This window comes from Nilaparvata lugens, chromosome 2 (genome assembly GCF_014356525.2).
Source record: "Nilaparvata lugens isolate BPH chromosome 2, ASM1435652v1, whole genome shotgun sequence".
Classification (NCBI taxonomy): Eukaryota; Metazoa; Arthropoda; class Insecta; order Hemiptera; family Delphacidae; genus Nilaparvata; species Nilaparvata lugens.
In genome coordinates, this window is record NC_052505.1 from 90,414,708 (window position 1) to 90,434,101 (window position 19,394).

At 33.4% G+C, this 19,394-nt stretch overlaps 1 protein-coding gene across 1 annotated transcript in view; it reads right to left on the reverse strand.

The window, feature by feature from the left end:
- LOC111053857 (zinc finger protein 474-like) overlaps nucleotides 1-19,394 on the reverse strand; it is a 41,049-nt gene that overhangs the window by 18,190 nt on the left and 3,465 nt on the right. The window contains exon 2 of the mRNA XM_039422085.1: nucleotides 4,949-5,065. Coding sequence (XP_039278019.1) covers nucleotides 4,949-5,065 — 117 coding nt within the window. The remainder of the gene's footprint in view (nucleotides 1-4,948; nucleotides 5,066-19,394) is intronic.

Consider the following 19,394-nt stretch of genomic DNA (forward strand, 5'->3'; position numbering starts at 1 on the left):
GCGCCTATATGTAAACTAGAAAGGGTTGGAATCAGAGGAACTACTTAAAATTATTTGATAGTTACCTTTCACGTAGGGCACAGATTCTAACTATTAATGACTCAGTTAGTGAAGTTATCAATGACTCTCCTACTGGCTACAGCCTACCTCAGGGTACAGTCTTATCACCAATCCTATTTTTGCTGTATGTAAATGAATTGTTGAAATTGGATCTGAGCGGGGGCGAGGTGTTTTCTTTTGCAGATGATACTGTTCTCTTGTTTTGCGGTGAAACATGGCACCAAGTGTATGGAGCCGCCTCAAGAGGCATCTCCTTACTAAAGAAATGGCTGGATATGAACTCACTAAGTTTGAATATTAAAAAAACAAAATATATTGCATTTTCAAGAAATATAACTGGCCAGGAAGATACGGCATGTAAACTGAAATTGCATATTAATTGTAATGATTTGATGTTAATACTGGTTGTTGTGATTGCCCCGAAATTGAAAGAACGAGTCACTTGAAATATTTGGGTGTTATAATTGAGCAGGGATTAAATGGAAGAAACACATAGATTACCTTTGTGATAGATTGAGGTTTTTATCTTATAAATTTTACAAACTAAGATCGATCCTTCGGCTACCAATGCTGAGAATGGTGTACTTCGCTCTGGTGCAATCATTGCTACAATATGGTTTGGTGGTTTGGGGAGGTACGTTCGATACGCATGTAGCTCCTTTATTTAGAGTGCAAAAAATGATAATAAAAACAATATTGAATAAACCAACCATTTATCCCTCAATGAGTGCTTTCAAGGATATTAGAGTCATGACAGTAAGACAAATGTATGTTTTGAGCGTGATTAAATATTTTTGTAGATACAATTTTAATTTTATGCAATTAAAAATAATGAAAATCATAGGACTAGGTATAATTTGTACAAATTCGCATCATATGTTTCAAACCTAACACTTATTCGTAAGCAATTAATTTATATAGCTCCAAAACTAATAAATTCTATTCCACCCGGGCTTATCATAGAACTACCTTCCAAAAGTGTACCAAGGAATATTAAGAAATGGATAACTGAGAGTAATTATTTTGATTTGTATATTGTGTAGATAATTTAATTTATATCCATTGTAATTGTACTACTATTCTGCTAAATTTAAGAGTCTCGATACATAGCTTGATTAATTCTCTTAGAATATAAGTTGTAATTTATTTATGTTATTTTGTATACATCTTTTTTTTTGTTTTAATTAGATGTGGATGACCGAAGTTTGACAATATGCTACTCCTACTGGCGAACAAGTGTTTTCACTTATGCCAGTGGTTTCATTTCACCTCTTGTACCTTTATTTTGTTGATAGAATGTAAGTAACTAGATTAAGGTACATTATCCTAAATTTTGTAATTGTTGAATTTTGTGGAGGAAATAAATTTGATTTGAATTTGAATTTGAAAATCAATCATTCGATATACATAGAGGCCACCATCTTATACTATATCACGTCATAATAAACAGCATCTGATGGAACAAGTTATTTGAAATATATCACTAATGACAATTGCTCAAATTGTGAAAGAACTATTTGAAAAAGGAAGTGAGATGTGCATCAACAAATTAACAATCAATGATAATGATTCATATGATTTGTGTAGGATTGAATATATTCCACTGTAACTTTCATTTCTGTAAAGGTAACGACGTGGCGACCATATAGCCAACCATCCACGCAATACACCTCATTAAGTACCTCTAGCAATCACTATAAATTGAGATGTGAATCGTGAGTCATTGAATGAGTTTATCAGAGCATAGCAACTGCATGCACAGCCGGAAGAATGAGTTTTAACTTGACCAAACGGTAAAAAACGGCTGTCCGTCATATCCTCCTCAGTACTAAAAACTTCATCTCACTCTCTATCTTTCTAACTCTCTCACTCACTCGCTCTCTCTCTTTCACGCTTACCTTGTTCAAATAATGGTAGAAACAATTTTAGAATACACTGTTCAAAAAGAACTCTCAACATGTGATGTGTCGAGTATGAATTATGTGAAGCTCTGTTATTATACATACACTAGCCGTCAGGCTCGCTTCGCTCGCCATATCCGTCTAGCCAGGGGGCTCCGCCCCCTGGACCCCCGACTGGGTCGTCCGAGAATGAAATCAGCAGGCTCGCTTCGCTCGCCTGCATTTTTCATTTGAGCATTTTTATCATATGTTAGGACAATCCGGTCGGGGTTCCAGACTAAACGGATATGGCGAGCGAAGCGAGCCTGACGGCTAGTAATATAATATTCCCAGGATTGAAGTAGTAGTGCCCAATCAATTTTTCCGCGATAAATGCATTTTAATCTTCAACTTGGTGCCAACCTAACAAAGTCAACTCAACTTAATGCCAACCTGACAAAATTATTAATTCAGTTGCCAGTTAACAACTGTTTCGAAGAGGTACTCTATCTAGATTATATTTCTATAGTAACATATGATATGGAAATCTCAAATTATAATTATTAAGAGATTGGTAGAAGAAGAATATACATGCTCAAAGACGAACTTTAAACCCTTAAAAACAACCCTTAGAGTTAAAATATTGCCAAAAGATTTCTTAGTGCGCCTCTAAAGGGCCAACTGAACATACCTACCAAATTTGAACGTTTTTGGTCCGGTAGATTTTTAGTTCTGCGAGTGAGTGAGTGAGTGAGTCAGTCAGTCAGTCAGTCAGTCAATGAGTGAGTGCCATTTCGCTTTTATATATATAGATTTTGAGTTGTAATTCAGATTCTGCCAAATAGGCTTCAAGTCTTTGGAGTTGTAAAAATATGAATATATTGAGAGATTAAAGAGTTTTTATGATTTATTTTTGAAAGCATATTAATTGCTAACATATTATGGAGAATACATTTTTCTACAGTGATATTGCAGCCATTTTTCTCCATCTGTAACTATTTTCCAAATACGACCACCCCTTCTTTCGGAGGAGACGATCATCGTCGGTCCCGACTACCTAAAAAGTAGTCGTCATCTTTTATCATCATCCCTCTCACTCATTGCCCACGTACAAGCCCAATAGCTTATGAAGGCTTCACCCTCAGTAAAATAAACCCCTAATTACTTTCCGCCATGAGAGTTTGATATTAGACTATTTTATTTGTTTTTTGTTTAGACTATTTTAATTATTTAGAATGTTGAACTTCATTGTTTGGTTTGAAGATGGAATGCTGGAAAACATAGCCAATGCATGAATAATCTCAAATAGCAGCCTGTAATTATTGTATAATAGATAAAAACGAGACAGAGCTTTCAGGCTATTAATATTGCATGTATTTTATTCTTGATGTATTGAATTTTTCACCAGTTCTCACAATCAACTTTAACTTCATCATGTCATTCTCTAATTATTTTCCGATACTACGTACCGTATTAGTTACCTTACCTAATTCATACCACAATCATAAAAATCTGGTGTGGCGCACTCACACAACTTTCCTTGCTCATTGAACTGTAAGCCCCATTCTTAAAGGAGAATAATTTATGGGAATAACATAATGACGATTGGCAGCAACATATTTGAAACTACGATCACACTACTGTATATGTCTATATATAATTGTTTTCAGAGTACTTTCTATTTTGTGTAAATTGTGAAATTCGATGATATTTTTAAAAGTCGTCAAAACAGCTGTTCTACAGATGAAATATCTCGACTATGTGTTCTTTTTCTGAACTGCTCTATCTACCTACATCATGCACGAGAGGGATGTTACAAAGTCATTTCTCAAGGATGGGGTGGACCCCCCATTAGTTTCCCAGAAAGTAGACTCATGCCAGGTAATAGAGCTGATAAATAACTATACAGGGTATGAATTTGAAATAAATCGGTCAAGTCATTTTTGAGAAAATTGTGAAAAACATGGTTTTTTAGTAATTATCCGCCATTTTTCTCAAGAATATTACGGAGCTCCTGCAATTTTCCCAGAAATGAGACTCATGTCAGTCGATAGGGCTTATGAATAGCTATCCATGGTATGAATTTGAAGAAACTCGTTAGAGCCGTTTTCAAGAAAACCGTGAAAAACATGGGTTTTCAGTAATTATCCGCCATTTTCTCCGCCATCTTGAATTTAATTTTATTGAATTTCTTATTGTCGGATCCTCACGGTATAAGGACCTTAAGTTTGAAATTTCAAGTCAATCGGTTAATTAGGAATGGAGTTATCGTGTTCACAGACATACACACATACACACATACCACCACACAGACCAACACCCAAAAATCATGTTTTTAGACTCAGGGGACCTTGAAACGTATAGAAAACTTGAAATATCAGGGTACCTTAATTTTTTTTGGAAAGCAATACTTTCCTTACCTATGGTAATAGGGCAAGGAAAGTAAAAAATAATGGATATTACTGTTATAATTTGAATGACTTGTACATGTATCAAATGAGAGCTGATGAATCGCTTTATAATTTATATTTTATTTATGTGGGACAAAGAATATAATTTTTTACAAATTAGGAGAGACAGGATCACAAATAAAGTTTGTAATGTTGAATAATGTTTGCAATGGTATCTTTCCTCTATGATTCAACTCACACCTAGAGAAAATGGAATAATGGTATTGACATTGACGATTAATGTGGAAAACACACTAGACCCAGCAATAAGGAGAGATTTTATGACTCACATCGGCCCACCTGAAGTTTAAATTTATTGTGCGGAATCCTACAAGAGTTCACAGACTTCACGTGGGTGATGAGAGAAGCAGTGTCGATAGGAAAGTATCAACGATGGGGAATCGAACGTAATTTCTCCACTGCCATTATAATATCGTGGTTCTCACTTGGGAAGCAAATTGAGAATCAGTAGGAGTGAGTGTTCTGGATTAATGTTTTGCACTTTTGTGCAGAGATATTTTGCCAGCCATGAGATATTTTAAGAGATATTTTTTTTACCTGGGCGGTCTCGTAGGCGATCTTGTTCCACTGGGAGGGAGAGAGAGCGCGGTCAGGTCGTGACGGTGGACTTCGCTGCAAATGTGGCGGTAGCGCGGCGTTTTCTCGTTCCCATCTCTGCGAAAAAATGACAGAAAATAAGAAAACTAATTTTAAAACATCATCTAATACTCAGAATTGAGCTTTACAAAATCATAAAACAAATGACAGAGAATAAGAGGATTGATTTTAAAATAGCATCTAATACTCAAAATGAGCTAGGTAATTTTCAACATGTCAGTTTTCAGGATCTGTAACTAAATTAACATAATTAAATAAAACTATCATTAATCTTGGTATCGTGTACTTTTCTCTCCGTTTTCCAGAGTTCAGATTTATTTCTACGGATTTGCAGATTTGACGCCAGTGGGGACTGACTCCCCAATCGGGCTTCATTTTTTATCGGGATTTATTTTTGTGCTGTATTGTATTGTTTGACACGACCACAGGTGTCAGTAAATACAATCTTACGAGTGGACATGTTATCATTCAATGAGTAAATTTGCAGTCACCCTTACAAAATATGATTGATCAACTACTCAGATGTCATCGTAAGGTTGCCAAACTTTCAGACGTATTTGAGGAATAGTAATTTGTCTCGTTACTTTATTGAAGTCTCCTGGTATTACCCATTATATAAATAATATAATTAGGTATATCTACAATACATTAATAGTAATCAATTCAGTAATGAGTTTGGTAATCAAACAAATAATAAATAATATAATTAGGTATATCTTCAATACATTAATATTTATCATTTCAGTAATGAGCTTGGTAATCAAACATCAAATCATATCCATTTCTTCTTAATTTTACACTGTTACGTTTGTTCTCGAATATTATATATTTTAATAAATAAATTAGAAGTGCAAATTGCAATAGAATTATTCCAAAATTTAATAAAATTAATATATTTTCAGGGTACATATTTGCGGATACCCTATGTGGAGGGGGGGTTTCACTCATTCCATCACCCTATCTCTTCACTTCACATATAAAATTCCAAGTAGAATACAGGGAATAATGTACGAGATATAATATTACACAACTCGTAGGTGTTATATATTATCAGTTAGATTCCGAACGATCGTTTAGTAGGTTTACACAATATTTGTTCATACAAGCCACATTTACGTACATAGAACAGACTTCTCAGAAGGTATCAGCTAATAATTTTATTAATCAATTATTTGATCTTATCTATCTATATAATTATTTTACTTTATCAATTTTCTGTTTTTTTCTCCTCAATATTCATATTGATTAAAACTTTTACAATATTTCCATTACTAAATAAATCCTTAGTTTAAATAACGAAATTAACGTTTTGGTAGAGAGTTAGTGGGGAGGATATTTTTAATATTCTTCCCAAAGAATGGACATTGATATGTCCAAAGCTCCGCCAATTATGTAGATGTATAACAATATGATTATTATCTATAGTTATTATATTACAAATTGCTTTTTCATATCATATACAGTTCAATAGTTATTTTCTTAGTCTATATTATGTAAATTCATCTATAACTTTGCTGTATTGTAAGCTATTGTATATAAGTGTATAAGCCAGTATATATTGTACCTAATCTACATAAATAAATAAAGTACTCAATCAATCAATCAATCAATCAATCAATCAATTATGACTATGTTTATCATAAGTATGATTGAGTTGGGAACAATATTGTGATGTCATCATCATTGTGGTAAAAACACATGCTGCGTCATATATTGCTTCAATTGAAGTTAGCTATATGTATTTATTCAAGTCGGTGGGTAGAGAGCCACGCCCCTTTCTAGCGGAAGTTGTATGTTTTTATTGCTTCTGTTTTCTGCGATGAGAGTAGCCTACTAAAAGTAGTCTATAGATTATGAATTAGAATTACAAACGTTGTTCAAGTATGATAGCATCTCAAGGATGCTCATATCAGAAGAGCTTGGGTTGTTTGTAAATTCAAGAGCAAATTGTAGGTGCTGTAACTGCTAGTTGATGAGAAATAAGTTGATTGAACCTATCTTTGTAAATATTCTTGAATGGAGAAGTATCAATATTAACTATCAATATTATTAATTGAACCTCATCTCCACGCTGCTAAGATATTGACCGAACGCAGTGAGGTCTATGTTTCAACTCGGATTTTCTTTCGTCTGTCTGTATGTATGTAACGCATTTATACGGCCAAACGCGTCCATAGAACTCTATGAGATTTGTCAGGAATAATTTTTTTTTAACCGCACGTCGATGTATACACAAGGTTTTTTAAAATTTTGAATCTTGAGGATAATGTTAAAGGAGAAGGGGTTACCTCCATAATCCGATATCATTATATTGTTTATATATAATAGTATAATATAATTCAAAATTTCAAAAAACCTAGTGTATACATCGACGCGCAGTTAAGGCTGTGCAAAGGCTAAAAATAAACTTTCTACTCGTGATACTTTTCAAAGGTTTCCGATTTGTATATCATCAAACTATAAAAATGAAAAAAAAAATTCTGATCATCACTTCTTGAGATATGAACGCCTAAAGTTTAAATTTTTGGGACAGAACATTTCAAATTCGGTAAGAGATAAATCTATGAGATTTGGAGGATAGATTCTTCATGGAATAACTGATCTAGTAAAATGAAATTTTTCTGATAATATAATTTTTAAGATAGTTATTCAATTTACTAAAAATAACCAAAAATAACTTTCAGTTGAGTTATTTTTGGTAAATTGAATAACATTTCAAAAATTGATATTTACAGAAAATTTTTGTTTTACTAGATTAACAATACCATGAAGAATCCATCTTCTAAAACTCATGGATTTATATCTTACCGAATTTGAAATGTTCCGTCCCAAAAATTCAAACTTCAGGCGCACATATCTCAAAAAGTAATCATCGAAAAAAAAATTTTGATGATCACTTTTTGAGATATGAACGCCTAAAGTTTAATTTTTGGGACAGAACATTTCAAATTCGGTAAGTGATAAATCTATGAGATTGGAGGATAGATTCTTCATGGAATACTGATCTAGTAAAATAAAAATTTCTGATAATATAAATTTTTAAGATACGGTAGTAGTTATTCAATTTACTAAAAATAACCAAAAATAACTTTCAGTTGAGTTAGTTTTGGTAAATTGAATAACTTTTTCAAAAATTGATATTTTCAGAAAATTTTTGTTTTACTAGATTAACAATACCATGAAGAATCCATCTTCTAAAACTCATGGATTTATATCTTACCGATTTGAAATGTTCCGTCCCAAAAATTCAAACTTCAGGCGCACATATCTCAAAAAGTAATCATCGAAAAAAAATTTTGATGATCACTTTTTGAGATATGAACGCCTAAAGTTTAAATTTTTGGGACAGAACATTTCAAATCGGTAAGTGATAAATCTATGAGATTTGGAGGATAGATTCTTCATGGAATTACTGATCTAGTAAAATAAAAATTTCTGATAATATAAATTTTTAAGATAGTTATTCAATTTACTAAAAATAACCAAAAATAACTTTCAGTTGAGTTAGTTTTGGTAAATTGAATAACTTTTTCAAAAATTGATATTTTCAGAAAATTTTTGTTTTACTAGATTAACAATACCATGAAGAATCCATCTTCTAAAACTCATGGATTTATATCTTACCGAATTTGAAATGTTCCGTCCCAATAATTCATACTTCAGGCGCTCATATCTCAAAAAGTAATCATCGAAAAAAAAATTTTTTCCTGAGAAAACTTTTCCATTCTGATAGCTTAATGATATACAAATCGAAAAACTTGGAAAAATATCACGAGTGGAAAGTTTATTTTTAGCCTTTGCACAGCCTTAACAAAGGAACATCCCTGCCAAATCTCATATAATTCTTCTATAAACTATATATTATCATCTACTCTGAAGATAGGATTAGACAGACTTAGAATTATTCATAATCAATCACCTGACAATTGGATTATTCATTGCATGAATTAAACAGATGTCTGGAAAAGTCGGTGATCAGGTAATACCAGATACTTGATAAATGAGAAAACCGCGTGAGGTCTACTTTTAGAATCTGCTTGTCTAATTAACAAATAATAATTCACGTAATGCCCTCACTTAATCATTATCAATTGAACGGTATATACGGGTACTGACAATAAATTATCAACAATGATGCAATAAACCTTGAGAATAGTATTAACGTAATACCATGCATACTTCATATATTATGACTAATTATACACATTGAGGTGGATATGATCAATTGCACATTAGCTTTCTCATTTTCCTGTCAGAAACTACCAATCAACTTCCTTATTTTATAAAAAAAATATCGGGGGACTGAGCTTCGTTCATATATGAAGTGTGAAAGCATAGAAAATTTGTAACTAAGATTGAATTTATAGTTTATATATTTTTTTTCAGTCGTACAATTATTTTTACAGTTATATGAGGAGTCACAACAGGCTTATGCCCAAAACTGTCCCTTTTCAAATTTATACTACAGTCCAAATCAAAATCTAGGTTAAGCTACTATCACTCATCAAAATAACAAGTTATTCACACTTCAAAAAACAAACACATCATCAATACAAATAGATATACTATGAATTCGATTTAGAATGATATACTATGTTTGCTACAATATTTGTTAATATACTATGTATTATTCTACACTAACAGCATCTAGTTACTATTTTAGACTTCCTGAAGTAAACATGTTTTCTAAAAAAAGATAAATAAGTTTTTCTTGCTGGATTATTCTTCGCGTGAGATCAGCTGAGGAATAACCCACACATGCACTCGCTAACTCACTTCCATTACGGTTTCGACAGACGACAACATTTTCAGCTGTTTTTCCAAGGACGTATTTATCATTTTAATGTCCTTCAGCGAGTTATCCCAGGGTTGAGACCTAGTGCAATCGAATTTTCATATAATAAACCAACTTTGTTCCAAATTTCGTTAGAATCGTTAAATCCGTTTTCGAGATCCGGTCACATACAGAAATAGCTCGTTTAATAGTATAGGATATTTTTCTGCAATCGGTTACACTTCAATAGCACAGATAACTCACAAACTATAACACATGTAAACTATATTATATAATTAACTATAACAAGTCCATATGTGCATATACAGTTGCAGCAGTTCCACCTACTTCATGCAGATGAATAGAGTAGAACTAAGTCGATATTATGAATGAGTCTATACAGTATGTCTACTAATGAATGACAGAGTGAATGTAAGAAAGTATTGTGAACATGCCAACATTCATAAGATTTCTATTATAGAGGTTTCTATTCACTATACATGAACGCAAAACCATACAAATATTTTTCAATGGAGCTTCCGCATTGACTTGAGATTGAAAAGCTTATAAGTTTCTCCTACAAATGAGGGGCAAAGATCTTCCAGTACAAAAAAGTTAAGGTCATTGTCACAACTTGTGGGGAATGACATGCTTCAAGTTCAGAGTGATAAAGGTGACTTTCCATGAGTCACACTTTCATAGAAGTTCAATATGGTGCTGTATTATCTTCAGCTTTAGCATCAACTCGTGTCTGATTCTAATCTAATGGAATAGTTTTTCAGCTCTCATAGTAATTCTTGACTAATAGTAACAAATTTAAATTGATCATGAACGGGTAAATTGTTATTTCACCAGGAATACTCCAGTTGACAATGAAATGCTGGAACATGGGAACTCATAGTTGTCAAGGTATTTTCTCCCTCTTTCTTCCAGCACACATCATTTTAGCAATATTGTCTTTGAATGTGTTAATATCGTTGTTACTGTTATTGTTATTGTTTTGTTGTATATTGCCTTTTATCATTGTATTTTTGTGTGTTGTGAATAAGTTGAATTGAATTGTGTTTAATAGTTGAATTAAATTGAATTGAATAATTGAATTGAATTGACTCGATTAATAGTTTCTATTATGAAAAATGTTATACGCAATAGCTACCATATTTTACAAGGTTTTTATAAGGTTCTTGAGGAAGAGACAAGGCTAAAGAATGGTATTGCTATTGCAGAATCTTTCTTCTCAACATTATCCTCAATTTAATTAGTCTGCTTTTAAGCCGAATTGAATTTAGTCTGCTGAAAAATATAAGCCCTTAACATTCAATGGAAATTTTGGAAAACAAAAATATGAACCCTCAAATTAATGGAAAAATGTAAAATTAGGTAAATTGTCATAACTAAAATGAGATAACTCGAGCGTCAAGTTTGATAATCGATTATGAGCTTTATCTTGCGTTTGAAATACTGGCTTTTGACTTTTGATTCTTGATAATTTGCCTCATAGAGAACACTACTTTAATTAGTTTTCAGAGAATACCCTCATGGCGGTGAATTTCCCAAGAAAAAGTGATAGGCCTAATCAGTTTTCCAACCTTTCTTTTTCAACTTTTCCATATTGAGGTGATTGGGAGAATGACGAGTGAAAATCGAGTGAAATTTGGTGAAAATGAGAGAATTGTGACGAAGTAGTAGTTTTTATGACAGAATCATCCATCAGGTTTTCTCAAATAATCATCAGGTTTAGATTTGGAGCGAACTCTCAATTAATTGGGTCTGTTGTGTAACAGAGAGTCCTTGTCAATTTGTCGCGAGGAGACACAGAGGCTCTTCTCTCAATAATTATCATGGTTCTCTTTCTTTTTCTCTCTCTTTTCCTTCTCTGTCTCTCCTCTCTCTCGCTCTCTCACTCACTCTCTCTCGCTCACTCATTCTCTCTCTGTCTCTCTCACTCTCTCTCTCTATCTTTATTTATTCCTTTCTTTCTTCTTTCCTACTTCTATCGAAATAGTCTATGGATATTGAACTGACTTTTCTACCGTTTTCACATTTCTCTTTTTTCTTATTGTATTCTTTTCACTGACTTAAATTCGAAAGAAATTTTGAATTTTTTCCTTTGTTTCATTTGCTATTTGAAATTTTTTTATCATTTTGTAAAATTAGTTTGTTTTCTTAATCTTATAATCATATGCATCGTTTGCATGCATTTTCACAAAAAAATATTCTTCATTTTGACCTGGAAATGTTAAACGTATTATCTCTCTCTCTCTCCAAAGCTCCGCCAATTTATGTAGATGCATACCAATATAATTATCTACAGTTATTACAGATTGCTTTTTTCAATAATTTTCTTCTATATTATGTATATTCATCTATAATTTTGCTGTATTGTAAGCTATTGTATATAAGTGTATAAGCCAGTATATATTGTAATCTACATAAATAAAGTACTCAATCAATCAATCAATCAATCTCTCTATCTATCTATCTATCTCTTTCTCTCTTCTACAACAGTGAGATTAACCTTAAACTATCAGCATTGGTTTAATGAGCAGCGTTAATGTGCTTTTATGGGAAATGCTGACACCTTGAAATGAGTCTCACAATAAAAAAAGCCAGTAGATTGATAGTTCCTGGATGTCCTGACCGCCTATAGTGCGGTCCACGTTATAATGGCAGTATATGATTAACATTGGTGTTGCTATCCTTGTCTATCATTCGACAAAACAGATAGCGCTATCCTTTTCCAGCTCCACAAGGTCGCTAGATCGTTTTTCAACAATGTAGAAATATTATTAATTAACAAAATTGATTCTTCTTATTCAATCTCAACAAAATTATGAACATTTATTCTCCCTCTCTCTCTCACTCTCTCTCTTTTTACGGTTCTCAACTCTCTCAACTCTCTTTTTTTACGGTTAAGTGCTGAAGGGGAGGGTATCCTTGATACCCTCTCTGAGAATGGACTTCTTAAGGTCCAAACTTCACCGTTTCATGTGAAAACATTACAGTAGTACCTTAACTTTTGTATTTTTCATCATTTTTCTTGCTCAATATTATTGTAGAACTCATTAGTTTAATATGATTCACCATGTCATTTTACCGCTAGTGGTATCTATTTTTAACGCTAGGACGTAAGTTGAATTATGTTTTGTTAAACACATGAATAAAGGAATCTGAATCTCAATCTGAATCTCTCTCTCGCTTTGCTCTGTTGCCAGATCGGCTTTAAACAAGGTAGAATTAACAATTAATTAACAAAATATTTCATCTTAATTTAGGAAAATGCATCATTGAGCAATTGAAAAATATATTCCCTTGAGGAATAAAGTATAATTGATAATTTTTATCAAGAATGAAAAGTTAAATTTAATTATTCTATCATTTGAGAACATATTTGCTTGGAGAATGAGATATAATTCATTATTTTAAACAAGAATGAACACATCAGATATACCGGCACCAGCAATCATCTATAGAATGCAGTGGCAAGGCAGAGAATCGGCAACGCTGTTCTTTACTGCCATTATAACGTGGACCTCACAGTAGGCTCACTTCCCGTGTCCTGTCGATTCTATAGTGAGGTCCACGTTATAATGGCAGTGGAGAAAGATAGGAGAAAAACGTTGCCGAACCACTGTCTTTTCAATGCCTTCTATAGACGGTAACTGATACAGGTTTATTGATGTAATATCAACGGTTCATCCTCGTTTTAAATAATCAATTATATTTTATTGAGCAAGAAATGATATTTTTTGATAATTTTAAATTGAATCTTCATAATTAAGATGAATTTTTTTGTTAATTGATTATCAATTATTCTACATTGTTAAAAGACAATCTGGCAACAGAGCAAAGCGAGAAAGAGATAGCGCTATCCGCTTTGTTGAATGATAGACAAGGATAGCAGTACCATTGCAAATCAAACACTGCCATTATAACGTGGACCTCACAGTAGGCCTATTTCCCGTCGCGAGTCTTGCATCCTTCCCACTTTTGTCGGTTCTATTTTCCGGCGACCTCCTTTCGAAGGCACCCGGTCGAGGCCTGATCCTGAAGGATGTTCCATCGGGAAAGTGAAATGATGTTGGGCAAGCAGCTGTGATGACGATTTCTCGAGTTGTCACGTGGTTGACGGCCGCAATCGGTCGACCGTGACACGGCGACTCAGTCGGACCACTGAATGCGTCCAGATGCGATTCAGTCGCCTGCCACCGCCATTTTTCATTCAACTCTTTCTCATCTCATCTCGTCAACAAGATACACGATTTTGAATTATTATTATATGGTCGAGTTTGTCTGAACTGAAGATTGAAGGGGAGGATTATTGCTAGATGAATGGAGAATGTACGGTGTACAAGTGTATTAATTCTTCTTCTTCTTCTTCTCTTCTTCTTCTTCTTCTTCTTCTTCTTCTGCTTCTCCTTCTCCTTCTTCTTCTTCTTCTCCTTCTTCCTTCTCCTTCTTCTTCTTCTTCTTCTTCTTCTTCTTCTTCTTCTTCTTCTCCTTCTTCTTCTTCTTCTTCTTTTCTTCTTCTTCTCCTTCTCCTTCTCCTTCTCCTTCTCCTTCTCCTTCTCCTTCTCCTTCTCATTCTCCTTCTTCTTCTTCTTCTCCTTCTCCTTCTTCTTCTTTTTCTTCTTCTTCTTCTTTTTCTTCATTCATTTCAAACTTTAACAACCAGTAGACCGACCTATAGCGTATAGCTGTATTAGCTGTATATGGTACTACTTCATTTATACTACTTTTTTTCGAAGCAAAACAGTCAATCATGATTATGATATCGAGGCATATATTTATAGTTTTGAAGATATGGCAAGACTTGAAATTATTGTGAATTTGTTCCAGAAGTGAGCCTTATTTGAAAAGGAGTTTTTTGCGCGTGAAATTAACAGATGATAAATGAATAATTCATTGACAATGTTTAAACTGCTAAAATTTCATAAATATAATGAATGAATCTTTTTCGCAGTTTGAACAAAGTGAGTGAACCGTTTTCCAGCTAGATTATACCTATTTATCCATTTCTTTTATATCAATTTCACGCGCAAAGAACTCTTTTTTCATTGAGGCTGACTTCTGAATTGAATACACAAAGCATTAGCCTACATTTGTTTGATGCTACAATTGACAATAAACTATTCAATCAAATTTACAAGGAGAAGAAAATACTTTCAATTTTATCAATTGGAAGAAATAGGAAAGATATATATAGTTGCTATTCATGAGTGATGGAAGCATTCTAGTCTGAACGAAGAAACATTCACTAAGGAAATTTCATTTTTAACTAGATTAAATCTACATCAAGTCTTGTTTCTTTCTAATTCCGTTCATTTTGAGTTTAAGCCACAAACTGATTGTATTCCTTCATTCTTTCTTTTCAGCACACCCCGCTATGAAGCCTGTTTTTGTATTTTATTGGAAATGTATTTTTGATTGTGATTTTTTTGTGTTTTGATTTCTTTTATGTATATTGTATTGTGTTGATTTGAATAAAATTGATTTATTGAATTCAGTTTGAGCTTTTTCTGTGTGAACGGCTCCAGCAATCACTTTTCCATGTAGACAAGAAATTAAGTAGAGTTTTCTTAGCATGAAAGGTGTGACGCACGATTCAACTCAACTCGCTCTCAATGTATGTCGTATGATCTTCTTAGGTACGGTATACTTTTAAGACAAAATAAAATAGTTTTAGTTTTTTTTTTTACTCATACACACACTTTTACAGTATCCACTCTCTCTACATTAAGCCTACTAATCATTCTTTTACGTTCGTTTTATTTCAGCTATTATTCTATCGAGCGATTTTCTAGTGGTGTGACGTAGGCAGAAGTTCAACAATCGAAGGAAAGCACTCCACAGTCCACACACCTTATCGGGAGTTTCCTGGTCACCACTACTTGTTAGCATACTGGAGCACGGAATATCCGCATAAAATTACCTATTATAAGTGTTGCTTTGTAGAGAATGGCAGTGCTGGAAATAATTCTCGTTTCTTTTCCCCACGGATACCTATTTCTATACTGAGCTAATGAACTAGAAATGGATATAGGCCTACTAGGAATATACTGAATATACTGAATATACTGATATATGCCTATACTGAATAGAAGTTAATGGGATACGGTACTCTACCTTTCTAGTTGTGAATGTATCCATAAAAAGGGGTTATTATTATGATCTTCTTCTTCTTCTGCTTCAATCGTCCTATTGGTTGGCAGCTTTCCATATTTGTCTGTCCAGAGCCAGCTGTTTTAGTTGGGTATAGCTCTGGACCCCAAGATCCCGGGTTATCTGCTTCAAATATTGTAGCCGGGGTCTTCCACGAGCCCGTTGTCCACTGATTGCACCTTCCATTATTGTTAGCGTGAATTCGCTGTGTCTTATAATATGTCCTATCCAAGAATGCCGTCTGTCCCTAAGAGATTTCAATAGAGTTTTCTGTGTCTCTTCAGCCCTTTGAAATACTTCTTCATTTGTTATTCTATCGGTCCATTTTATTTTCAGCATTCGCCTCCAACACCATACTTCAAAATAATGCATTAATTGCCTTTTCTTCCGCCTTACCGATAGTCCATGTCTCTGAGCCATATAGTGCAATACTCCAGATACAACTCTTTATAAGTCTCTTTATCAAATCCAAATTCAGACTTTTGGAGGAAAGCACATTCCGTTTATTGATGAAAATGGCCTTGGCTTCTCTTATACGGCGCTTTATGTCTTCTTTGTCTTTTCCATCCTCTGAAATAATGCTACCTAAGTATTTACATTTTTTTACTTGTTTGAGGGCGTTATTCTCTATCTTTACTATTTCAAAATCAGGATTCTTGGAGCAGATCATCACTTCTGTCTTAGCCTTATTTATCTCCATGTAAAATTCTTTTTTGAGAATGTCATGCAAGGTATTCAGTGCTCTCTCTAGATTACCTTTATCTTGTGCCACTATTGCAATATCGTCTGCAAAGCGGAGCATTTGCACTCTTAATCAATTTACCTTGATTCCTGAACAATATTCCTTACATTTATTGACAGCCTGTTCTACATAGATATTGAACAAAAGCGTTGACAAACTACAACCCTGCCTTATTCCTCTCTTGATGGCAGCTTCTCTTCTATTATTATGATAAAGAGATATAATATTATGTTATACTAGTAGTTCTGTGAACAGTAGACCTCGCGCTCAGTAAGTTACATTGGCCTGTTGTTATGTTTTTCTCAAAAATTAATAAATAATCGATCAATTTGAAATGTCTAGAAAAAATCCTAAATAAACATAGAGCTTTCTGTCCTATCGTACCGTGACGTGTCGTCCCGGAATGTGAGTGTGAGCGCTGTTATCAGGTCTGGCTGCAACTGTCTACAACGTTGATGGAAAGATACAATTTTCAAGATGTTCTATGTTTTTGAACAGGTAGTATTATAGTCAACTGTCTACTAACGTTGATGGAAAGATACATTTTCAAGATGTTCGATGTTTTTGAATGGGTAGTATTATAGTCCACTAGACAGCTGATTTATGATAAATAATTCTATAGTCTGATTTTCACGGTAATATGGGCGTATGAAGGAGGCTCCTTTTCCCTTTTATATTATCCTTGAAATTCAAAATTTCCAAAAACCTTGTATATACGTCGATGCGCAATTTAAAAAGAAACATACCTGTCAAATTTCATGAAAATCTATTACCGCGTTTCGCCGTAAATGCGCAACATATAAACATATAAACATTAAGAGAAATGCCAAGACGTCGACTTGAATCTTAGACCTCACTTCGCTCGGTCAATAAATAATAACACAGTATAGACTTAATATACACGTTGTCCCACGAAGAGGTTTACAAGTTTAATTTTATATAACATGTCCATTCATGCACCGAACTTTTTTAAATTTTACACAGTTTACAAAGAAGGTTCTGAAAATATTCTGGGAAAATTTCAGCTCTCTAACCTTTGAAGAAACAAAATGGCGGCATATTGAAAATTTTACCAATTCGCTTCCTATAAAAACTACTTTCATGAGTTATATGATTTGTTTACTTCGTTGCGGTAGTCTTGACTCATTTGATGGTACCAGGAATGGATCAAGCAATCTTCCAACCAGATGGTGCTAGGTGCTCCACCTCATTTCGCAATTCGAATTAGTAAATGACAAACTTCATGGCCGTTGGATTGGTCATGGAAGTGATTTTTTAAATTGGCCACCCCGATCACCAGATTCAACTGTTTGTGACTACTTTTTATGGGGTTACTTGAAGGGAAAAGTTATACCCAAAGCTTCAATAATTATGAGGAACTAAAACGATCAATAGAAGAGGAACTTCTCCGGATACCGCGGAGTTTCTTTGTAAGAGCTTACGAATCATTTCTTAAGCGCTGTTATCAGTGAGTTGCTGTGGTTGAATTTCAATTTGTATAATTTTGGACGCAAAAAAATATGAACTAGCAAATAGCCTACTATCTCCCAATTAATCGCAATATATAGGAGAAACAAATAATAAATAATTCGATTTCATCAAAAACAATTATTAAACAAAATTAAAATCAATTATTTTCAGCGTGTCTTTCTTTTGGTTGTGGAGCCATAATAAAAAAATATCAAGTTAACTATTGAGAGAATCACTGTGTTTTATCTTTTAAATAGATGTCTGTCCCTGGTGAATGTCATGCGCCTGAAGGGCTTTTGAAAATTGGGAAAGGTCAGAGGGCAACTTTCATTCAAACGTTCCTATTCTTCATTGAATGTTTGCATTCAGCTCTCTGTTAGAGACCACTTTAATCGATTTTTCTTAACGTCTCGACTCAGCATATAATATATAGTCCAATCAAGTGTTCGAATACGGCTGATTCAAACTACATCAGTTACTATATTGAGAACTAGCAGGTAACCCATGCTTCGCAAAGGTTCATTTTAAAACTTGACAAACTGAAAACTTGACCGAGTGAAAACTTGAAGAGTTTGAAATAGGACTACAATCATCCTCGGTTTATTAAGAATCTATATGCAAAATTTCAAGTTAATCAGTCCAGAAGTTTAGACGTGATGATGCGTCAAACATCATTTTCCTATCCCGTACGTGTATAATAATAATTCAAGAAATTTACAATTCAAGAAACGATATAATATACTTACCTACTAAAAACAAACAACAAAATATATAACCATACTAAACAATAAAACTCTTGAGCTATCACAATTTTATTCTTGTATCAGATAGGAAAGAGCTTACATAGGCAACAAAGGCCTGTGCGTAAGCTCGAGTTATCATAACAATATGCGTTATATCTATAATTATAAAGAGAGATCTCAATTTTTATTAGAGATCTAAACTAAATTAAAATAATTTTCAATGAGCCAGTTCATTCCTTTATTATAGTTTACATAAGTTCTTCAACTTGGTGCTAACCTAATAAAGTGACAGAACTCAAATCTTGTTCAGAAACCTCCCTCAACTTAATGCCAACCTAACAAAATTGGACTGGTTATTAATTTAGTTACCAAATTTAACCATCTGTTTCGAAGAGGTCTCTAGATTATAGTTCTATATTATCATATGTATTCATGTCCCATAAATGAAAATTGATAATAATTAGTTCTGAAAAGTCTAGAAGGAAAATTGAAATT